The 23299-nt window shown below is 42.0% G+C and overlaps 1 protein-coding gene across 9 annotated transcripts in view; it reads left to right on the top strand.

The window, feature by feature from the left end:
* LOC102261779 (chromosome unknown open reading frame, human C3orf67) overlaps positions 1-22766 on the top strand; it is a 218853-nt gene extending 196087 nt beyond the window's left edge. For 8 of the 9 annotated variants that reach the window (XM_014541379.1, XM_005868425.2, XM_014541384.1 and 5 more), the window contains 2 exons: positions 9714-9808; positions 22210-22766. In XM_014541379.1, the coding sequence (XP_014396865.1) occupies positions 9714-9808; positions 22210-22322 (208 nt within the window). In that variant the 3' untranslated portion in view covers positions 22323-22766. The remainder of the gene's footprint in view (positions 1-9713; positions 9809-22209) is intronic. The other variant, XM_014541380.1, reaches the window with a different exon arrangement.
* Positions 22767-23299: the final 533 nt, after the last annotated feature.

Genomic DNA, 23299 nt, shown 5'->3' with positions numbered 1-23299 from the left:
TTCTTCAGAGATATGCAAAAGCGTTCCCAACTGATAGCTTGTGTTTCTAACTTATGGTTTGAGCTTCCTACTTCAAATGGAAGGTGAATCCTATAAAAACTACTAAGAGCTCTTTTTGTACGTTTAAGTATTTTTTTAAAAAAGAAACATAAATTGTCTTAGTTTTCTAATACTAGTAAATATATTTTTGAACAAGCATTCTGTTTTCTGAGACAGAAACTTAAATTTTTCTGTCTTGCTATAAGGAAACAAGGTACGTATTCCAGGTTCTCCCCAAAATGTGTATGTACCACGCACATGAGAGGAAACAATCCCATGCTCCTGGCAGGTGGAGAAAGAGCTAGGTGGAGGGCAAATACAGAGTAGGTCACAGCAGCTGTGTGGTTACTGTTATGGAAACTTTGAACACTGAGTGGCACTCAGTATTCGGGACTGACAGAGTAAATATGAGGGAGTGTCTTCTTTGTGTCAGACACTCTGCTAGGTGCAGGTTAGAGTCAAATGGGGAAGACTGCATTCATCAGATGATCAAACAAGTGAGGATTAACTGTGAGCTGAGACCAGAGCTCTAATGAGAAGATTGCAGTTGCTCTATTAAAATGAGTAATAAAGGAACTTGGCTAGAATGGCAAGGGAGCATCAGGGAAGACTTCCCAAGAGAGTGATGCTTCAGCCAAAATCTGAAGGTTGGGTATGATTTCACCAGGCCACGGGAGGGATAGAGGGGAGGAGACCATGGTCTATACACAGCGGAGCACAGCCTGGACAAACAGCCCCATGATGGTAGGGAGTAGGACATATCCCGGGAATTGAGAGAAGGCCAGCATTACTAGAGCCTAGTGAGTCAGAGGGAGAATAATGCAAGATGTGGTTGGAAAAATACATAGACGTTATTCTATGCAAAGCCTCAAAGGCCAGATTCTGGTCTTTCTCCCAAGTGCAATAGCTTCCAAATGACATTGGAGAGTTTTAAACAAAGAATTGACTTGAATTGGATTAGAATTTTGGCCACAGTGTGGAGAACAGAAGTGAAGCCAGAATGAATGACTAGAATGGGATCAATTAAGCGCTTTTGCTCCAGAAAACATGAGGCAAGATAGTTGCTTGGACTTTGGAAGTGGAAATAGAGATGGTGAGAAAGGTGGATTCAAAAGCACTGAGAGGAGCATTGACAGGAAGTTTCCTAGCAGCCGTGAAGTTTCCTCTTCAGCTCCTTCCTCTGAGGCAGAGGTCTCAGCTGCAGTGGGGGGCAAAATCCTACCCTTTGCAGGATATGTTCTGTAAGTAAGATTTTATTGTAACACCGCCATGCTCATTTACTTACTTATTTTTTATGTTGCTTTCACACTACAACAGCAGAGTTGAATAGCTGCAACAGAGACCTTATGGCTTGGAAAGCCTAACATATGTATTTACTGTCTGGCTCTTTACGGAAGTACTTTGCCAAGCCGGGATTGTACTCTACTAGAAACACTGCCTCCATGCTATTCCAAGGTGCAGAAGTCCTTAATTCAGGGGTCCAGAAGACCATGAATGGGCTTCAGATGAACTCTGACCTCCTAAGTTGGAAGTAAAATTTGGGTTTATGTACATGTTTCTGAAAAAAGGTTTTACCAGCTTTTTCAAAGTATCTGTGAATTCTCCCCTGTCTGTTTCCTGGCCACAGATGTTTAAAACCCACATTTCTTTCAGGGAATAAGAAATGTGCACTGGTCCCAAACGATAAATAAATATCATTAAGTCTTTGCTAGAAATTGCTACATTCCTCATGTAAGACCTCCTGTTTAAGTATTGCACTGGGCTGGCTCCTCTGACCCTGGCCTTGTGATAGTGGGTTGTAATGAGAGCTATATATTAATTATTGTCATGGCTTAGATTTCTCAAAGAATTACTGCCCAAAATAAATATTTAAATGTATACAAAATTGTAGACAGTTTTATTACAGGGGAGTAAGACCTCCTGTTTAAGTATTGCACTGGGCTGGCTCCTCTGACCCTGGCCTTGTGATAGTGGGTTGTAATGAGAGCTATATATTAATTATTGTCATGGCTTAGATTTCTCAAAGAATTACTGCCCAAAATAAATATTTAAATGTATACAAAATTGTAGACAGTTTATTACAGGGGAATTCCTCCAAGGGAGCAAAGGGATAGTCTGACCAGCCCACAGCAGCCCTTGTGTGTGGCTGTATTGTGTTGTTTTCCGATGGGTAGGATGCTCTCTCCATCTGACTCTGAGCTCTTTGATTCCCAGGCCTGACAAACAGGACTTTAGTGAACGTTTGTCGTATGTGTAGAGAGATGATTAAGCTTTCAGGCTCATATCATGTATTGTGTATATGTGTGTACACACACACAATGTATTTATAGGAATACATTAGTGAATTAATTAGTAAAATTGTCTTATAAACAAAATCTTGTTTTAAAATGAAGGAACTGGAACTATAGTTCATCTTAACGGAAGACATTATCCCAGTTATTAAAATATCTGACCCAGCTCTGACTGAGTTCATGCTTACTGTGGGATGAAAACAGTGTGGGATTCTTTTTTGGCCAAGATTTTAATATTAGGTCAATCTGACCATTGTGAAAATTCACAAGATGGTATGATTTTTTTCAACTGCATGGTATTTTTCTATGTGGTATTTAATGGTGAACTCACTGTCTTGACTTTTGTGTAAAACATATCTGGTGCCAGGCCTCAGCATGTGTAGGTGCACTGGGAAGCCCTTTCCCCTCCCCCCAGTTTCAAGAGGAGAGGCAGGATAGAGGGCTGTCTGGGTCCAGGGAAGGAGGAGGAGGAGGAAGGACCTGAGCATGCTCAGACAGCAAGCTTTGACAGAAAGCTTGCTTTTATCCACCAAAGGAGCTAGAGCAAGCATGTCAAACTCAAAGGCTAACACGGGCCAAATAAACAAGGTTTAAGTTTATGTGGGCCATAAAAAAAACAAAAGCTTCAATTTTCATAGAAACATAGGTTTATTTCGATAGAGACATGCTGAATACAAAGGGCTGAAATAAATGAGTAATTGTTAACATAAAATAATAGAACATTATAATAAAAGTTAATATTCTCTTCTTGAACATTAACTTACCAGACACTGAATAACTGCACAAATTAATAAGTGTAATGCAGCCCTAGCCAGTTTGGCTCAGCCTGTGGACTGAAAGGTTCTGGGTTCAATTCTGGTCAGGGGCACATGTCTGGGTTGCGGCTCCATCCCCAATAAGGGACATGCAGGAGGCAGCCAATCAATGATTCTCTCTCATCATTGATGTTTCTATCTCTCTCTCCCTCTCCCTTCCTCTCTGAAATCAATAAAAATATATTTTTAAAAAAATAAGTGTAATGCAAATAAACCTATTTTTCTTGTTCTCTGAAAGCAATTTATTTCCTGTTGGGCACACCAAACAAATCAGTCCACGACTAATGATGTGGCAATCGGCTGCTAAAATATTCGCAGCTAGTATTAGTGGAGAGAAATGGTGCACCTGCATGCATAAGGTGCATAAGGGAAATGAATGCTACATGATTATAGTAATCAGCCATTAGCAAACATTGTAGTTCCTTATTAATAACTAGAGGCCCAGTGCACAAAATTCGTGCACTCGGGAGGGGGGTCCCTCAGCCCAGCCTGTGCCCTCTCGCAGTCTAGGAGCCCTTGGGGGATGTCCAACTGACAGCTTAGGCCCGCTCCTTATGGGGAGCAGGCCTAAGCCTGCAATCAGACATCCTTAGCGCTGCCGCAGAGGTGGGAGAGGCTTCTGGTTGAGTGGTGCTCCCCCTATGGGAGCGCACTAACCATCAGGGGGCAGCTCCTGCATTGAGCGTCTGCCCCCTGGTGGTCAGTGCATGTCATAGCAACTGGCTGTTCCACCATTTGGTCGATTTGCATATTAGCCTTTTATTATATAGAGTTATGTATAACAGGATATTGTAAAAATTAAGTTACGAAATTTTTATTAAAACGTTTCTTACATACCGTTATATTGGCTGGGCTGCATAAATATTCGTTGTGGGCTGCATGCAGCCCATGGGCCGTGAGTTTGACATGCTTGGGCTAGAGGTTTTCACACCAGGTGGATGGAGTCTGTCCTTGGGTAAAAGATTATAGTTGGGGTTGAGAAAAGCAACCAAAACAGAGTACTAATATCAGGTACAAAGACAAGGCAAGTATGTAAATGGTGGGACAAAGAGCTAGAACAGATTCTGGACATGGGTAGTCAGGGTAAGAAACAGGCCCAGGAAATGGCTCAGAACTACAGCCAAGACCAGCATGCCTGAGTGAGCCTGAGATGGAACTCCCCTGCATTAGATGTTCACTGCTTGCTGTGGGGAAGTCATGGAGGTTTGAAGGCACTGATTGGCAGTCAAGGCAATGGATCAGCATTAAGTATCACATTAAAATGTAAACATGTAAGATACAGGTACTAGGCCATACATTTCTGCTTTTTAATAAGTCACCAAAAAGAGATGCTCTTGAAAAAGAAAAATTATTAAACATACATAAAGTAAAATAAAAACAATGTCACCAGGAGGAAATGGTCTAGCCTGACGCAGCATCTCTCAAGGTGTGGTCTGTGGACTCCTGATACCAAGAGATGTAACAGTTCCAGATGCACACACGTGGGTGGTGCTGTATATTCTGTCCTCCCTCGGGAGAGCCAGTGCCTTAAAGGCTCTCAAAAGTCCTGCAAGAAAAAGTCCTGGTTGATTTTGTTTAGCTGATAGTTTTCATATTTTATAGTTAACATGGAAACCTTTTTTTCTTCAAAATATACTTTGTAAGTGCTTTCTTGGTTAAAAAGCCAAACAAATGAGTTGCTTTGATCAAAATTTTTGAATGGTATAAATACTTCTAAATATTAAGTTAAAATATCACTTATCAAGAGTATTATGCAATCATTTTTACAAGATAAAATCAGAGGCACCTTACCCCAGAAGAAGCACACACCATATAGTATGACTCAAAATACTGAGGCAATAAAACACAAGAGTCATACATCTAACTACAAGGGGGGAAAAATTAACTTTTGCATGACAAAAACAAAGTAAATGAACACAAATTACAAGGTAAAAGAAAGAGATAAAAATGATAAAAGGGGCAAAAGATATGAACTGACAAAATATGTATATAGACAGATATAAAATACCACATGCATATACATAAGTAGTAATATAAAATAGTCACCTCCACTTATGATGCTCATAATGAAAACAAGTGCAAATTAAAACTACTTTAAGATACCAGGTCTCATCTCTCATCTTAGAAAGCATTAAAAACTTGATGATATGTTCTTGTGACATGGCTATAAAGAAACCAACACTTCCATTCATTACTGGTGGGAACACAGATGTGAACAACCCTGATGGAGGGAATTTGTCTAACAAAACCAAGTATGTATTTCCTTTTTTTCCAGGAATCCCACTTCTAGACATTTACCTTGAAGATACATCTTCAAATATATATACAAAAATAGATATGCCCATGTTTATTCATGGCAGCATTAATTGCAATATTCTTTCAGTTAATTTGCAATAATGTAAAATATTGAAAACATGCCCAAACATAGGAGAGTGGTGAAATAAGCAATAGCACACCCACACAGTGTAGTACTATGCAGCCATAGAATCAGGAAGCTATGAACTAGTGTAAGTGACTTCCGGGATATGTTTTAAGTTATAAAAATGCAAAAAATTAATTATAGTATGCCACCTTTTATGTAGGAAGGACAAGGAATAAAAAAATAGACATGTATCTGCTTATTTTTTGCAAAAAGAAACATAGAAAGGAAATTCCAGAACTAATGAAATTGATTACCTATGGAGTGATGGGTGTGATGGCAAGGAAGCGATGAGGGGTGGGAACAGACTGGAAAGATGGGTGAAATGTAAGTCTTACCTGAATATGCCTTTCTGTGTAGTTTTGACTTTTGAACTGTTAATCTGTAACATTCTCAACAACAACACAAGTAATAAAAATCATTAAGGATGGAGAGAAAAACCTAAAACATGATACAAACAAAAGCTGATGACTCTACAGTATATTTCAAATGAATAATGCAGTTGCTCCTCGACTTTCAGTGGGGTTATATCTGAAGTTGAAAAGATCCTAAATCAAAAATGCATTTCATACACCTAACCTACCCAACATCATACCTTAGCCTAGCCTACCTTAAACGTGCTCAAAACACTTCCGATAGCCTACAGTGGGCAAAATCATCTAACACAGGAACACACGGTAGAGTATCAGTCGTGATCGCATAGCTGACTGGGAGCTGCAACTCACTGCCACTGCCCAGCATCATAAGAGAAAATAATACCGCATGTTGCTAGCCCGAGAAAAGATCAAAATTCAGAGTGCAATTTCTACTGAACGCTTATTGCTTTCACACCATCGTAAAGTCAAAATTGTAAATCAAACCGTCGTAAATCAGGGACCATCTGTGTAACCACACGGAAGGGGGGCAGGGGCAATAACTAGCCCAAGTAAATTCTGGACCTAGTATTTTGACTAAAGAATAAAAAGATCCATAAACAGAGAACCCTAGAGAGTAGGTTAGAGGTTTTCTGTTGGTTGGTTAATTTGTTTTGCTTGCTTAGCAATTCTGCAGTGACTTTTGGCATGTTCTGTAGTTCAGAAAATAGTAAAAATGGTGCAGATAATGGGAGCCAGGTCTCCACAGTCAGAGAGGAGTTACAAATATGGAAGGAGGAAAGATGAGACAGACCTGTGGTTGTATCAGAATTGGAGAAATCAGCATGAGCCATATTACACGTCAGGGACCATCGTGAATACTTCCCTCTGTCCCTGTAGCACAGAAGCAGCTATAGATGATACATAAGCAAGTGAACACTTTTGCATTCCAATAAAAGTTTGTTTATGGGCACTGACATTTGAATTTTATGTAATTATCATGTGTCATGAAACATTATTATTTTAAAATTTTTCAACCATTTAAAAATGTAAAAACATCTGAACAACATAAACTAATGAACAAAAATAGATCCAGAAACATAGAAGCACCGAACAGACCATCAAACCTCAGAGGGAAGGCAGGGGAGGGAAGCGGGGTTAATCAACCAAAAGACATGTATGCATGCATATAAGCATAACCAGTGGACACAACAGGGGGTGAGGGCCTGTGCTGGGAGGCAGGAACAGGAGGGGGGGGGGGGGTTGGTGTGGGGGGGGGGGGGGGGGGGGGGGGAGACATACGTAATACTTTCACCAATAAAGAATTAATATAAAATAAAAATGTAAAGATGTAGAAGCCATTCTTGGTTTTCAGATTGGACAGACCAGGCAGTAGGCCAGACAGGCTTTGCTGAGGGCCATCCTATACCAACCCATCTAGACAAAGAAGTAGTGGTAGGTGATGGTTAGGTAGATAGACAGATAGATCACAAGCAAGTGTGATAAAATGTTTAGTGGGGGAACCTGGGTGAAGGACTAAGGAGTTCTTTGTACTCTTACAACTTTTTCATAATTTTGAAAATATTTTTTAAAGATCCCTATACTTTTCATGGCTACTGCTAAGAAGGAAAAACATTAATCAAATCATTAGCCTAAGAAGTGAATACCTTGCTTTTCATAACAGTCACACAACAACCCCACCGACATTTTTTCCCATGTCCATGGAGCATGAGTAGTTGCTTCTGCCATTGGGTAGAGTTTCTAATTTGTCTCTGGGGGTATCATCATAGGACAACATTATTTTTCTCCTGTTCATCCTTGCTCTCCATCATTCTTACTGAGTAATGAGGTCATTGGGCTGATAATTTGTGTGTGACCTTGTAATTTTCTATAATGTAGGAATTTTTGGTCTACTATAATTAAATGGACTAAATAAAAGGTGCTTATCAGAAAATGCCCCGTTAGCTTGGAAGTCTGTGACGAATCCTTTTTGATGCCCTTAATGTGTTATTATGAAATTCAATTACACAGCATGCTCATCTTGCTTATTTCACTAGCCATAATCTAGTAACAGCTGAGGTGTGCAGTTACTTAGAGTATCTTAAAATATTCCAAATAGGAAATGGATAATTTTTACATTAAGGTGCTTTTTATACAAAAAGAGTAAATGGCTTGCAAGGAAAATCTCTACTGTATAGACTTGTAATCATTCTACCATCATTTATTGGTTTAATGTCAATAGAATCCAATTCTTACCGTGGTTTATCATTGTAGATAAAGTCACTCTATGATCTTCCTTGATAATGAGGATGGTGGTGATAATAGCTGAAATTTATTGAGTGCAACTCTGTACCCAGAGCCATGCCAAATGTTTCTCATCCATTTTTTTATTCAATCCTAACAACAAAAAAGCTGAGGTATTCTTATCTCCTTTTTATAGATAAGGCTTACGATGTTAAGTAATTTGGCCAAGCTCTTACGTTAGGAAAGATGGAGCCGGGATCGTCCTGGAGAACCACTACTCTTAGTTATGGTTGGGACTAGCTCCATTATAGATAACAGCTAAAGGAAGTACAGGAAAAAAGTTGTTTAGTCATGATGACATGCTCCTGTTGAGAAGAATAAGGTAAACGACGGGGTACTATATCAACGCGAGAAATAGAATTCATGCTGTAAAATCCTTCACATTCCCCTGCTTGCTCCCTTCTCTAAAGATGCGCAGGAGCAAGTTTCCAGCTAAGAAGGGGTGAAGTAGAGTGCACAGTGACTCACATCTTCTGCATGTCACCCCTTGCATCACACCCACCCAGGTGTCTACTAGAGGGAACGGGGACTGGAAAAGAATGGAGGAGGAAGGAAAGTCAAGCGATTGGGAAATGAGGTTGGAGGCAGAGGGAGAGGGGATGTAGGAGGTGCTCTGGAGTGGTTTTGTCCCCATGCCTAATGGGGAAACTGAAGTAGTGAGTCACTCCAGGGCCCGGCCCCCTCCCTCTCCCTTCCTTCACTCCCTGCTGCTGAAGAGCTCCGAATTAATGCAGACTGACTCCCACCACTGTGGCTGGTACACGATCGCTCCAAGACTAACTTCTGCTTTGAGTCACCATGTAGAGTGTTGTCATTCATGGCGTGTGACATGTGGCTTTGTCAGGCTTTCTTACCTTGAGGTTATAAGGAGCTTTGTCTCTGCTGCATTTTTTCTGAGTTATTGAAATAATGTTCTTATGTGAGAGAAACTGTGTTTAATAATAGTTTATTTAATAATAAACTTTTGAGAAGAATGCCCTCTTTATGTAGTTGATGTATTTCTTGAACAACTACAGACAATACCTAATTCATGATGGTTTGACTTAACAATTTTCTGGCTTTACAGTGATATGAAAGCAATAGCATAATAAATTACCTAAGATACTCAACACTTTACTATAAAACAGGCTTTGTGTTAGGTTATTTTGCCCTAGTGTAGGCTAATCTAAGGGTTCTGAGCATGTTTAAGGTAGGCCGGGCTAAGCCATGATATGCAGTAGGTTAGGTGTATCAAATGCATTTTCAACCTACAGTATTTTTACCTTATGATGGTTTATCAGGATGTAACCCCATGGTAATTCAAGGAGCTCTGTAGTTAGTTAAGTGATTGACTCTACATTAACCAGTTTACAAAACTAAATATTAACTTTTGAACATCTTGTCTTTCTGAAATACAAACGAGGAAGATCCCGGGAATTGAAAATCCAGTGAAAGGTAAAAACTGTATGGAATTACAGGTGTGTGTGTTCATTGACTCTTCGTTTCTTTTTAGGGACTGGTTAAACATGCTGAGCCCACCCATCGTTCCTCCCAGTCGGCAGCCAGCAGAGCAGAATCAGGATTCTTCTGGAAGTTTGACTGCTCAAGGTGGGAATATGAAAAATGCTATGCATAAAAAAATAAAAATAATTAACTATAAATAGAGAAAATTGGTCACTTTGAGATGCCACTTTTTTTATTAAATGCTGAACGCTTAGACTCCCACACCCAAAATCAGTTACCTATGCCTCGTTTCATACAATGATGGGTTCTTTACAACTAAAAAGAACAAAGAGAGACATTGTCCTCATTCTTCTAAAGGTTACTCCAGGACAAAATATGGTTTAAGGAGGAAGAGCATGACTTTGGTGTCAAACTGCCCTTCGTCTGAATTCCAGCTCTACCAATTCCCGCTGTGACCGTTATGATTTTGGTTATTGCATTTGTAAAGTCAGACTAATAACAGATAGTGCCCACCTGAAAGTTTTCACGCAGATCAAAGGAGGTAGATTGCACATGAGCACTTAGAACAGTCTGCCACATCCTATTATTGTAAAGCAGACTCATTCCAGTATCACTGAGATTCATGTTTTGTTGTTAAGATATAGTGGAGGTTAGAAGTTATTTTGGGGTGTGTTTTTATTTTTTTAAAAATTGTCAATTATATTGACATAAAGCAAATGTTGGCACAGAGCCAAGATAAGTAGCGTTAGTAATTGAAAAATTGGAAGGAAGCAGGAATGAAAATTTGCCTGGGGTTCCCTTTGTTGGAGAGAGCTGTAAAGATGAACTATTAGTTTCTGGTTGTGAGTAGGGAACATGGTTGTCAGCAGTGTAGAGAGGAGGAACAGAAAATAATGTTTGGTGGAAATAGAGGGCTTGAGGTGGGGGGGTCTGGGGATCTCAAGTTCGTAATTGGAGTGACAACTTCAGAGCAGGACTCCCTGAGACAGTTTTCTGAGTTGGATTTTGAAGATTGAAGCTCTGTATCTGAGGCTAAAAAAAAAATTTAAACCAATATAAATTTCTCTAACAAAGGTGCCAGTGTTTGGGGAGTGTTTTTTCTTAGTTGCCCCAGGGAGAAAGTGGAACATCCATTTTTCTTCAGATATGAATAATTTGGAGTGAAAGCTCATACATCTGGGTTGTACATTTGGGTCGCCCCAGGGATAGAGATGTCTCTGTGATTTACTATCTGAAATAGATTATGCCCCTCAAATTGAGAATCTTTTTAGAAGCCTACATTTATAATTACTTATGACAGAAAACTAGAATCTTGGCTGTCAGAGGAGACCTTGCTGTGAGGGAACAAATAATGTGTTGTGTTAAGTGTCCTAAATAAGACACAGGAATGGAGACCGTGGTCCTTGAGCAAAGGCACCCACGAGGTGTGTTACGAGAAGCAGGTGAAAGGATGTTGTCAAGTCCCCGTTGCAAAGGGAGGTTTTGACAGCAGGAGCTCAGTTACGTTGAAGGTAAACAGAACTTCCATCGAGGACAAATGAACAAGTTAAACTCAGAGAATTATAAACATGTTCTGGTTAAGTTAACCAGATCTGCCACCCCTTCTGCGTATCACCCTAGATTTTTGTCAGCGGTCCCTTTCCCCTTTTCTGATATGTTCGGGTGGTTTGTAGCTAATTAAAACCATCAAAAACCAGTGTCTCTTATTTTGTTTATCTTTACATGTTATTGGCTTAGTTTTAAACAACATAGAACAGTTCATACTTACCAATCAGTGGTTCTCAACCTTCTGGCCCTTTAAATACAGTTCCTCATGTTGTGACCCAACCATAAAATTATTTTCGTTGCTACTTCATAACTGTAATGTTGCTACTGTGATGAATCGTAATGTAAATATCTGATATGCAGGATGGTCTTAGGCGACCCCTGTGAAAGGGTCGTTCGACCGCCAAAGGGGTCACGACCCACAGGTTGAGAACCGCTGCAATATATCGAGATAGTATTTTTATCTGTTCTTATAAAGAATGTGCTTGTCAAGGAAAAATATTGGGGTCAGTTATCCAGTTTATATCATCAGAAGGAGAAGGGAGGCACAACTGTGGGCAGCCTGGGACTCTTTCTGGGTTTCTGTTTCATGATACCATTAATTTAGCACTTACTATGTGCTAGACACGTGCTCAGTTGTTACATTTAGCCCTCACAGCACCACCATGAGGAAGGTACTGTGTGTGTGTGTGTGTGGTTGTTTTTTACAGCTAAGGAAACCGAGGCACAGTTTCTGAATAACCTGCCCCAGGTCACAGTCATTAGCGGAGCCGGGATGTGAATCCAAGCAGCTTGGTCCCAGAGCCCAATCATTGTTTTTATCCTCTTTTTTTAGTTTTGAACCAAGTAAATACGTTACTTACTGTAAAATATGCACAAAACCAGGAAGTGAAAGATTGTTCTTCTATTGATAATTGATAATCAATAGGAAAAGCAAATTAAAATATTTCAAGGGCTCAGTAGCTTAGTTCTTCAAGAAAAATAAAAAACAGCAACAGACTTCTGGTCACCTGTTTCAGCCCCGGACCTGCCTCCGCCTCCCCCCAGGCTTGTCAGAAATGACAGGTGGCCACACTGTCTCCATGGGAGTGGCTAAGGGGTGAGGTGACTGCTGACCATTTCTAGGGCAAGGCCAAGGGAATGAGGGGGTGAATGGAGGACAAGACCACTGGACTTGGACCGCCAGGCCTCGTGTTTGCTGGCAGCCCACCTTCCTAAGTGCCTTTCTGGACCATCTTATCTGAGGCAGCCCGTCGCTCTCACTTTGCTGTGTACACTTTCTTCACAGCCTTTTTACAGTTTATAACTTGTTTACTGTTTGTTGTCTTTTTTCCCTAAGTAGCCTCTGAATTTTCAAGAGCAGAGACTTTGTCAGTTTTGCTCACTCCTGGGTCCCTAGTACCCTATGCTCTTTCTGGTGTATGTGAGATATTCTGAATTTTCACTAGAAGGAATACAGGAAGGGAGAAAGGGAAGAAAAGAGGGAGAGAAATGTTCAACTGGTCATTTCTTATCATAGCCTTGAAAAACAAAGTAGGCTAATTCATTGAAATCTGACTTTCCATTTCCTCCCTAATTCTAATTTCTCAGTATATGAGGTATATTTCTAAAATTCAACAGTGAGAGCATTGAATTTAGAGCCATTAAAGCAGTTATAGGTTACATTATGTAATGGCTCTTGAACTTTATTTATAAGCAGTGAAAAGCCTTTCTTTCAAATGAAATTTTATGTGGAATCCCAATATATAAGAGATAAAAGCAGAACTGCTTTGGCTAAAGGGGAAGTTAGAGTCTCAGAAACCTGCCCTGGGGCTCTGATGAACCAGTGAAAAACACTGATGTAGCCCTAGCCCCTTTGGCTCCGTGGATAGAGCATCAGCCAATGGACTGAAGGGTCCCAGGTTTAATTCCGGTCAAGGGCACATGCCCGGGTTGCAGGCTCAGTCCCCAGTAGGGGGCGTGCAGAAGGCAGCCAGTCAGTGATTCTCTCTCCATTGATGTCTCTGTCTCTCCCTCTCCCTTCCTCTCTGAAATCAATAAAAAATATATTTAAAAAACAAAACACTGATGTAGCCCATCCCCCTCAATTTGACCTTGCCTAAGGTCAAATGTCAGAGCGCAAGCAAGGATTAAAACCCAGGCTTCCTCCACATCAGTGTTTTTCTGCAGAACCATTGCCCTGGGAAGTGAAGTCATTCTGAAGGCTGGGTTCACAGGGAACAGGGGTCTTCCATCTTCTGACTTGTAGGGTAAAAACACTAATAACTAAGGTTTATTTCATCTGCCTGTGACCCAGGCCCACGTGTGCACTTTAATCCTCATGTCAGCCTACTAGGTGTAGGTAGGTACTAGTATTGGCCCATACACATGGACACTGGGACTTAGAGCAAGGAAGGGCTCAGAGATGGAGAGGCTGAGATGCACCGTGCAGCTGGAGGCATAACTGCATTTGCTAGTAACAGCAGGGGAAGTTGGCCTGACCAAGACAGAACTCTGGAGAACTTGCCCCTGGCTCCACAACAGTGAGTGCACCCATTACCTGGCCTTTGAGTCCCTACTTCATTCGGTGCAAGTTTGTCAAGCCAGTCTCTCTGGACCAGAATGTCTCAATGTATAAAAGCCACCTTAAGGTGAACAGCCCGGCTTCCAGCCGAGCGGGCCAGCCCGCAGGAGTAGCCTGTGCTCAGGCCATTCAGCGGATGGAGGAGTGGACGGCTCTTCCCAGCGCCTCCTGGGCCACAGTGTGCTTGCGAATATCAGTTGCCGTGGGCAAGGTGCCCTGACACTTACTAAAAATGTGTTTTCCTGAAGCTCCTCTGAAATGTAACAATGGAAAGGTAAGATTTCAGAACTCACTCAAGAAAACGACCAAACTGACCTTTTGAAAGTGAACCGGACTTTGCTTGAAATATAGTTGTCAATTTGTATTTGACATTTGTTTCTTTACAGATGTGACCCTTAAATTATTCATACTTACCAGCTCCAAAGTAGAATAAAAATGGCCTGTCTTCAGGCTTGCAGCCTCTCTTGCAGTTGACACAGATCTTGACCAAGAAAGGCATTCAGAAGGACTCTTGGAGTTGCCAGTCTCATAAAAATAACATTTTTGTACCTTTTGCTTAGCAAAACCACATGGGATATTCCTTTATGAATACTTATTAATTCCACATGAGACATAAACAGGCAACAGATGCTTATTTTATAGATGTAATATCTAAATTCCTAGTAAGGAACTTAGAGAAATCTCATGGCTCCTCACAGCCAGCAGAGAGGGGAATCTGGCCGCCCACTTGGGCTCTGACGGAGGACTACTTTCACACTTACCTAGTATTGAGTCCCATGTCGTGCCGCATGATTATTTCACACTTGCCAAGTGCTGAGTCTACAGCAGTCTTCTAAAATCCGCTCTATTCGTTACCTCACCAGACATTCTGTTTCATCAAACAACTATGCACCCTCAGTGGCACCGAGGATACAGTAAACACCCCATAAATATTTGATGAGTGGACAAGTGAGTCTTCTTCCCTGGAAACAGGAGGAGGATTTGGTCTACTCTGGATTGGCCTTATATCTTGAAGATTTATTTAAGATGTAAAGGAGACCTTCTCCCAGAAAAATCAGTACTGATAATTAATAGTAATAACAGCTCGGCCGGCGTGGCTGTGGTTGAGCATCGACCTTTGAACCAGGAGGTCACAGTTCGATTCCTGGTAAGAGCACATGTCCGGGTTGCAGGCTAAATCCCCAGTAGGAGGCAATCAATCAATGATTCTCTCTCATCATTGATGTTTCTCTCTCTCCCTCTCCCTTCCTCTCTGAAATCAATAAAAGTGTATTTATTTTTAAAAAGTAATAATAGAAGTCAGCCTTAATAAAGCACCCACCATGGGCCGCACTGAGTGGAGTTTTCCTGTGTATTTCCTCACAACCACTCGTCCCAGCACTCCCAGGCATGGGGCTCTGTCGAGTCCCCACCTCACAGGTGAGGTTTGGGTCACAGCCTGGGTCAGACCCACTGAATGTGGAGCCAGACGCCGACCAGGCCAGTCTGCACCCTGAGCCCCTGCACTGTGACAGGACCACAGAACTCCCACTGAGGTCAATGAGAACTGTACGGCTGAAATGTCCGCTGCAATTTCTTTCTTTCTTTTCTTTATTGATTAAGGTATTACATATATGTCCTTATCCCCCTTTTGCCCCCCCCCCCACTCCTGTTCATGCCCTCACCCCACTGCAATTTCTTTTAATTTAGGAAGTTCTTTTTCTTGAAGCTTTCTGGGTTTAAAAAAAAAAGAATTTTTTTTAGTATTCTTCTTATCCATAGAGCCCCCACCTCAACTCAGCTTGTGAAGTGCTTCATTAGTATTTATGACATTCTTAATCCGGAATCCCTGCCCCTCCCCTGTGAGGTAAGTACCACCCTTTGTTCTCTGACTAACCTTGGGGCACAGAGATGTTTTCTCTTGTGCAGCTATGCAGGGCCCCACGGTGTCTCCTCTGCATAGACGTGATTGGGAGGTGGGGGAATCAACACTATCATTAAGTAAAGAGATGCCTTCCCCCACCCCCAGCTCTGGAGCGGACCCTCCAGCAGAGAGGTGAACGCATTGCTGGTGTCTGAGGCGCTCGCTCTCCCTTATTCCAGAACCACACCCCACCACTTACCCCCCACACACGCCCAGGGGTGGGGCCCAGCACGTGGTCCAGCGCCCCTTGCTGGGACTGGGTGCATTTCCACCAGCTGCAGTGCGGCACCTTCCTGAAGCCAGACCCCTGAGAAGTGCTGGGCTCTGAGGCTTCCCAGCTCATTAGTCAGGCAGGGACCTTCCTTCATGTAAGACAAAAAGGCATTCAGAGTCTAAAGCCACACGATTGTTTTGTGGAGGTTTTCCGGCTTTGTCGAGACATAATGGACATATGACATTGTGTAAGTTTAAGGTGCGCAACGTGATGATTTGATATACTGTGCGCATTTACAAGTGGAAACTACCCAGAAAGAATGAAATTGCAGTTAAATCCTAATTAATCATCTAAATCCTCAACATGTCACTTTAAATGGCACTTTCCAAGTAAAATACTGCCACCGGTGTTTACAAAGGGGCGATGCACTTATTTCCCAAATGCAACCTGAACTGTAATCATAGCATGTTATTTGCCTTCCGAAAAACAATATAGCTTTCTAAAAGAAGAAGTATCTTTTCACTCTTCTCATTCCATTGTTGATCATTAATCTTTCCCGTTGAGAGTACGTATCTGCTGAAAACCAAACTTCAGCAGTTCTCAGTGGACTTCCTCCCGCTTTAGTGCACGTTAATTTTGCCCTCCTGTGAGATATGCTGATGGTAGAGTTTGCGAGCACCTGGTTCTCGGGAGAATCTTATCTAAAATGTCATCTTTATTGCTCTGTTCCCTATGGTGATCCCTCCCCATTGAATTGTTTAAATAATAGTGTATTAGTATGCACATGAAAATACAGTCAATCTGTTCTCAAGATCTATAGGAGAGAAAATGCATTAACTTTTTTTTAAATTCTAGATGGCAGCGTCAGAAAATCGAAAATCAAGTACAGTGTCTTGATTCAGAGATTTTAAATCTGATAAAGTGGTGCCACATCATTTATTTTTAAGCTTGAAGATTTAGCTTGTGCACATAGGTTTTCTATTATTTCAGTTAAAATGCATTAACTATAGGTAATTAAGCACTTGTATTAATTGACTTTCAAAGGGTGACCTGGAGGGATTGTTCACCTGTTCAGCTCTGAGGGGAGGGCCCGTAACGATGCTTTGTTCGTCTGGCTCCGTTGGTCTTTCTCCAGTTATTGCTGTTAACCAATTTCAACGTGGATGAAGCTGAAAGTTTGTAAATAGATTATTATCTGAAAGGCAATTTTATTTCACTAGAAATGGCTTTATTGTGTGCAGAAGAGTAAAAATGTAATTTGGATCCCTGACCAGATGCTCTTAGTCTGGTAGGAGAGAATGGCTTTATTTGTTAATTTGTCCTTTTAGAGCTTCTGCAGCCAGTCTTTAAATAGAGCAATTTCACATTTGGGGGAAAAACAAACTCTGTACTATCCAAGAATAGAATTGAAAATTACCCCATCCCCAAGCACAATAATTACCTTTCAAAATGTTTCCCATTGCTTGATATCATAGTGGCAATTGCTTAATGATATTATAATTTCATTACATAGGGATTACAATGGCAAAATGATGTAAGTTGGAGGCTTTGAAAATTAAGTTGTAATGAAAACAAAACCCTTTATGTACGTTTAAAGCACTTATTTCAATGTAAAATTATACATAAGGTCACCCAATTTTTGAATGAATGCCAGTGTTGGTAGAGTTTAAAATTCATCCATTTAAGGCTTTAGTACTAAACCCCACAAAACCTGCCTTAATCGCATGGTTATCACACAGGAGGTCCCAGTTCTGTAGAGATCTGTACGGGACGAGCGCATTTCTGCAGCAGTTACTGCTCCTGTCTGTCTGTCTGTCCGTCCATCTGTCTGCGTTTCGTAGCGGGGGTGGGGGGGGGGCCTCCTGAGGGTTGGACCCACTCCATCCCTTGGCAAGCGGGAGATAAGACCCAGGGCTCATTACAACCCTTGCTGACATCTTGAAAAATTCCTGACTGGTTATAAAAAGTATTGTTTTCTAAGTAAATAGCATCAGCTTAAAACTTTATCTTTTGGGAAAGTACAGGCACAGATGCACTAAGTAACGAAATAGCCTGTAACTCCTATGTGCCCGACATCAGAATCTCCCCGATGTGTTAATGACACAAAACAAGACATCCGATGTAGATCTCCGAGCTAGTGTGACTCATAATCCGCTATATGTGGTTTTAGCATTACACCTGACGGAAAAATTAATTTTACTTTTTGAAAAATATGTGATTGTTGGTGTAGGAACTGTTTTTATTTTCTAGTTGGGGGTCTTCATTTTTCATTCAAATCAACTATTTTTTTCTTTTGAAAAATCAAAAAGATAAAGTTTGGGGTGGGGGATAAGGTGTAGATGAACATATTCCACTCGTGTCTAACTCCAGTATCGTAAGTTTCCCATAGGGACTGTAACAGTATTTACTGAGTGCTTACTGAGTGTGGTGAGTGTGACTTTATTGAGTTCTCACATGCACGATCGCAGGCGCTGTCACTACCCTTACGGTACCTGTGAGGCTCAGCGTAGTGACTTTCCCAGTGTCCCGAAGCCGGGAAGTGGTAGAAATGGGATTTGGACCAGGTCTGTCCCACTCCATTGGCTGAATGTCACACTGCCTGTGTCCATGAGCCCTTTTCTCATACTTGAAGCTTTACCAGTGCCCCTGTTTTGAGTTATAGCCTATAGTTCATGATTTGCTTGATTGCTATTATCCTTAGTAGTAAAGGTAATGATCATTATTGAACATTACTGAGTGCACTGTGCGATGCCTGGCACCCAGTGTCAGTTGTCTGCCACCATGCCCTGTGAGAGAGGCACCATTATTCCCGTTTCATAAATGAGCAAACAAAGGTCTTGTGAGGTGAAATGACTGTAAGCAACCTAAGGTGATCCGGGCAGGAAGCAGTGGGCTCCCATCCCTCCCAAGTTTGGTGGCTTCTACAGCCCCGGGGTGCTCCTCACCTCTCTGCAGTTGTGCCTCCCAGTCTAACTCCTTGTTTACCTGTAGTAGCTGCTTTTGTTTTGTGTGTGTGTCACATCTACAACTGGACTGCTCAGCCACATCGCAGACACACTGTAGTTCCTCTTGATAAACTGGCTTGGTTCTGTTCTCTGAAGTAGCCCAAATATCAAAGAGGTGACGGGTTGAATATATGAAAGTAAACAACGTGCCCACTCTCCTTTGACGTACAGAAGTGACCTAACGGGGGTCCTTTTCGATATAAAACAACCACTTGAAAAGCATTCCCAACCTCTGCTATGTAGAGGAAGAAGGTGGAGGCAGCTGTACCCTGGGCACCACTCTTAAGGTGACAACAGAAAGCAAAGGACAGGCAGCCTGCTTCTCCGCACTCCTGTTCTCAGTAAGAAACTGCAGGGTGCTCAGGTCAGCTGTCACTGTGATGTGGCTGTTAGCTAAAGCCTGTCGTGATGCACGGACATAAGCCACTGCAGCCAAGAGTCATAGAAACTCATCAGAGGCACTTCAGCGATCACTGGATCCTGTCCCCTGTCATAGGCAAGGTTCAGCTACGAAATCGCACACAAATGGTTGCCCCTGCCCTGTGGTCGGCAAACCAGCTCATGAGCCACATGTGGCTCTTTGGCCCCTTGAGTGTGGCTCTTCCTAAGCCTTAGGAGTACCCTAATTAAGTTAATAACAATGTACCTACCTATATAGTTTAAGTTTAAAAAATTTGGCTCTCAAAAGAAATTTCAATCGTCGTACTGTTGATATTTGGCTCTGTTGACTAATGAGTTTGCCGACCACTGCCCCAACCCCTGCTTTACCTGCCCCAGGGTCCACGTTCCATTCCCTGGTCGCTCAGATGTTTAGAAAATTCTTCCTGCTGCTGACCCAAAATCTATCCCTTTGTAACCTTCATCTGGCCACCCTATTGCTTTCTCCTGGAACCACACAGAATCTTCCTTTCTCACTCATTTGCCACCTTTATATACTTGAAGCCAGAGGCCGCTGTCACCTCCATTGAGCTGTGTCTTTTCTGGATGTAGTAAGTCACGTTCCCTCGGGCTCACTGAGCTGTTCGCCTCTGCTCTCCCACGTGGACGCACTCATCTTTGTCAGTGGTTTTGAAATATGACAAATCAAATTTCTTTTGTTTCCAAACCTGATTTTTTTAAATGCAGGACACCTTCACAATTTGTTTACTCTTTTTCATGTTTAAATTCCTGTAATATAATAGCTCCCAATTGAGTTGAGCTACACCACCTTCTTAATAAAACAGCAAGCTAGTATGGTCGAAAGAATACCTAACTGAGAGTTTGGAAACCCAGGTTCATCCCTGAATCTGCCTCTAACCAACCAAGTGACCCCAGATGAGCTATTTAACTTTGCGGACCCTGGTTCCTCATCTGTAAATTGTTCACGAAAAGTCCTGTCTATTTCACAGGACAGTGAGGGTCAAATAAGCTCCTGCATGAGAAGTTGCTCTCTATACCAGTGAGGGCCCTGCCAGACGTTAGTGAGCAGGGCAGACACAATCATTCCTCTGTTAGACTCCACTCTAAGGACTGCCAGACTACATGCACTAGAGCAGCGGTTCTCAACCTGTGGGTCGTGACCCCTTTGGCGGTCGAACGACCCTTTCACAGGGGTCGCCTAAGACCATCCTGCATATCAGATATTTACATTACGATTCATAACAGTAGCAACATTACAGTTATGAAGTAGCAACGAAAATAATTTTATGGTTGGGTCACAACATGAGGAACTGTATTTAAAGGGCCAGAAGGTTGAGAACCACTGCCCTAGAGGGTCTGCTGATTGTGTTCCCCCCACCCAGCCCCGAGTCACTTCACACTTCTGACGGCCTGGTTCTCCTATCACCACGTCCCCAACACCTAGCTCGGTGCCTGGGGCAGGGAAAAATCACATTGAGTGTTTGAGATGGTTAGCAGGAGGATGGGCAGAGGAATGGCTGTGGTGCCGTTCCAGGCCCGCACGTCACCATCTTGGCTCCACTTTCTGGGGCTTAAGTCCATCCCGTCACTGTCCCAACAAGGTCCACGCACCAGCTTGATCTGATTTCGGGTGGTGGGGGGAGGGGGTAAAGTGAAGTCCCACCATTACCACCACCTTCCCTTACTCGGGGCAATGACACTTAAGTAATTGTTTCATAATCATTTATTCACCCTTTCAAAAAGCATTCAGTATTTATTGAGCCCCTATTGCATGCCAGCCCTGTCCTATGCCCGCCACCTTCCAAATCTGCCCCTGGTAAGCCCATGACCCAGAAGTTTGGTTCTTAGTAGCCTATGGCAAGGAAGACAGAGGAGTGTTGTCTTAATCGCCCTTCCTATCTGAGCCTGCTCTGGTTTTCTCCAGCTCAGGGAAATAGGTCTTACCTCCCAGCCTCTGAATTTCTGTTAGGTGGATTTGCAGAAGTACCTAGGAGGCACTCGCTGATGATGGTGTCAGGTGCCCAAGTACATAGCACAACATCGGGCACAGAAAAGGTGCATGGGAATCATCTAATAAAACAGGTTTCTTCATCCCATGCCATTTGTTGGAAATCAGCCAAACCTTGCTAATAACTTAGGCAGTAGCAGTTCTCTTCATGCGAACCATCCAAATGGCTGTCACAACAGCAACAACAACAAAAAATGCCTCCAGCAACGTTCATTATTCCCAGCGAAGTTCACATACTTCCCAACACTAATAAAATTACAGGTCACCTGACATTGTGTTTTCCGTATGCCTTCTATGCTGTATATATCCTATTTATATTTCTAAATATTTTTTTAATTTTATTGAATCTATGGGGGTGACATTGGTTAATAAAAGTATATATGTTTCAGATGAACAATTCCATAATACATCGTCTTGTATATTGTATTACGTGTTCTAAACATTTTATCCTAATTCATGCTTATTTGGTAGTCTTTTTAGGCTGTATGAATGGGGATTGAGTTTTTTATTGTGTCATTCAATTCACACTTTTGCATTTGCACAGCTCTGGCCCCTGAAGAAGCCTAAAACTATGACGGAGGCTTTGAAACCTACTGGTTTCCCTAACCCTGATTAGCATAACCCTTAGTCCTTTGGCCACTCCTTCCCCCTCCCTGCCAGTTCTCCACACTCGGTTTTCCTTCCCCTTCCCACCAAAGCTGGCCTGTGATCGCTGCCTCTTCCCTGTCTTGCACTGCATAGTCTCATCGCGTCTGCAGCGCTCCTCCATTCAGCACCGACATCTACCCACAGAAGGAAAGTCCCCAGGGAGAGATGGCGATTCCTGTTTCCTTGCTCTTCTGATGTTGCAGTTGAGGAATTTGGGGCTAGGCCAGCAGCTAACATGTCTGTGGTTCCCCTTCCCACAGGTGAAGAAGACCTGAGTGTGGAAGAGGACGAGGAAGTGCTGACTCTTCTGTATGACCCATGTCTGAACTGTTACTTTGATCCCCAGACTGGGAAATACTACGAGTTGGTGTAACCCCTCCTTCCAGGGCAAAGAATGGCCACCCCCAGGCCGAGCAGGACAGCAGTTCTGACTCTGTGGCCACCACAATGTGTGTGTCGGGCAGGCCCGCAGAATCAGAAGTAACTGAGAGAAGTGAATTTCTTTTGTAAATAATGTTCGATGTTAAGAATAACTACATTCTTTTTGTAGATGCGTGTGTGTTTTTGGAACTGTGAAGGAATTAATACACAGGCAAGATTTTAGGGCTTTGAGTTGGTTCTTATTTTTGGTTCTCATTTACATATTTTTTTCATATAATTTTATGTAAAAATTAAGAGTTATTAATTCACATACTTTGCAGTGTTAATCTGTAAATGATGGCTGGGTATATAGAAAATGTATTCTTCTTTAAACGATATCTGGGTACCTTTTATTTTATTACCTATTTGTATTAAAAATAAAGTATGATGATCAGAAGAATAACTTTTAAACTGCTCCTTTTTATGTATCCCACTTTCTTTACCAGAATATTCCTAAGTAATATTTACCTTTTCTTAGACGCTTAGAAAAGGAAATGTGCACTGGTCAGACTTTATGGTCACATTTTATTGGCACTGGCCCCACTATTTCCATTTCATTATAGTTCATCCAGAGTTTGCCGAGATCACAACATTGTTAATCACTTAAGCTGCTTAGCACTGTGATTTGCTTTGCTGCTTTTTTTTTTTTACCAATTACCTCTAAATTTGAATAATATGATTTAAACCTAGCTCCATGGATCCAGATTTTACAAGAAGTCAGCCGTTTGAGCACCCCAGACGCCTCACCACTTCCGTGACTTGGGCCCAGAGAAATCGGGGAGGCTTTCTTTGGTTTTCAAGGTGATGTCCCTGTAACTCTCCCTGCTGCATCGCAGGGAGAACTTGTCTGCTTCCTGAATTTGAGTGGATGGCCTTGAAGTGTGTGCCAAGCATATTGATGTTGAGCTCAAGGAAATACTTCTTATATTA

Source organism: Myotis brandtii, unplaced genomic scaffold (genome assembly GCF_000412655.1).
Source record: "Myotis brandtii unplaced genomic scaffold, ASM41265v1 scaffold268, whole genome shotgun sequence".
Lineage (NCBI taxonomy): Eukaryota > Metazoa > Chordata > Mammalia > Chiroptera > Vespertilionidae > Myotis > Myotis brandtii.
Note: the sequence above shows the minus strand (reverse complement) of the source record. Positions and strands in the feature narration are given on the sequence as shown.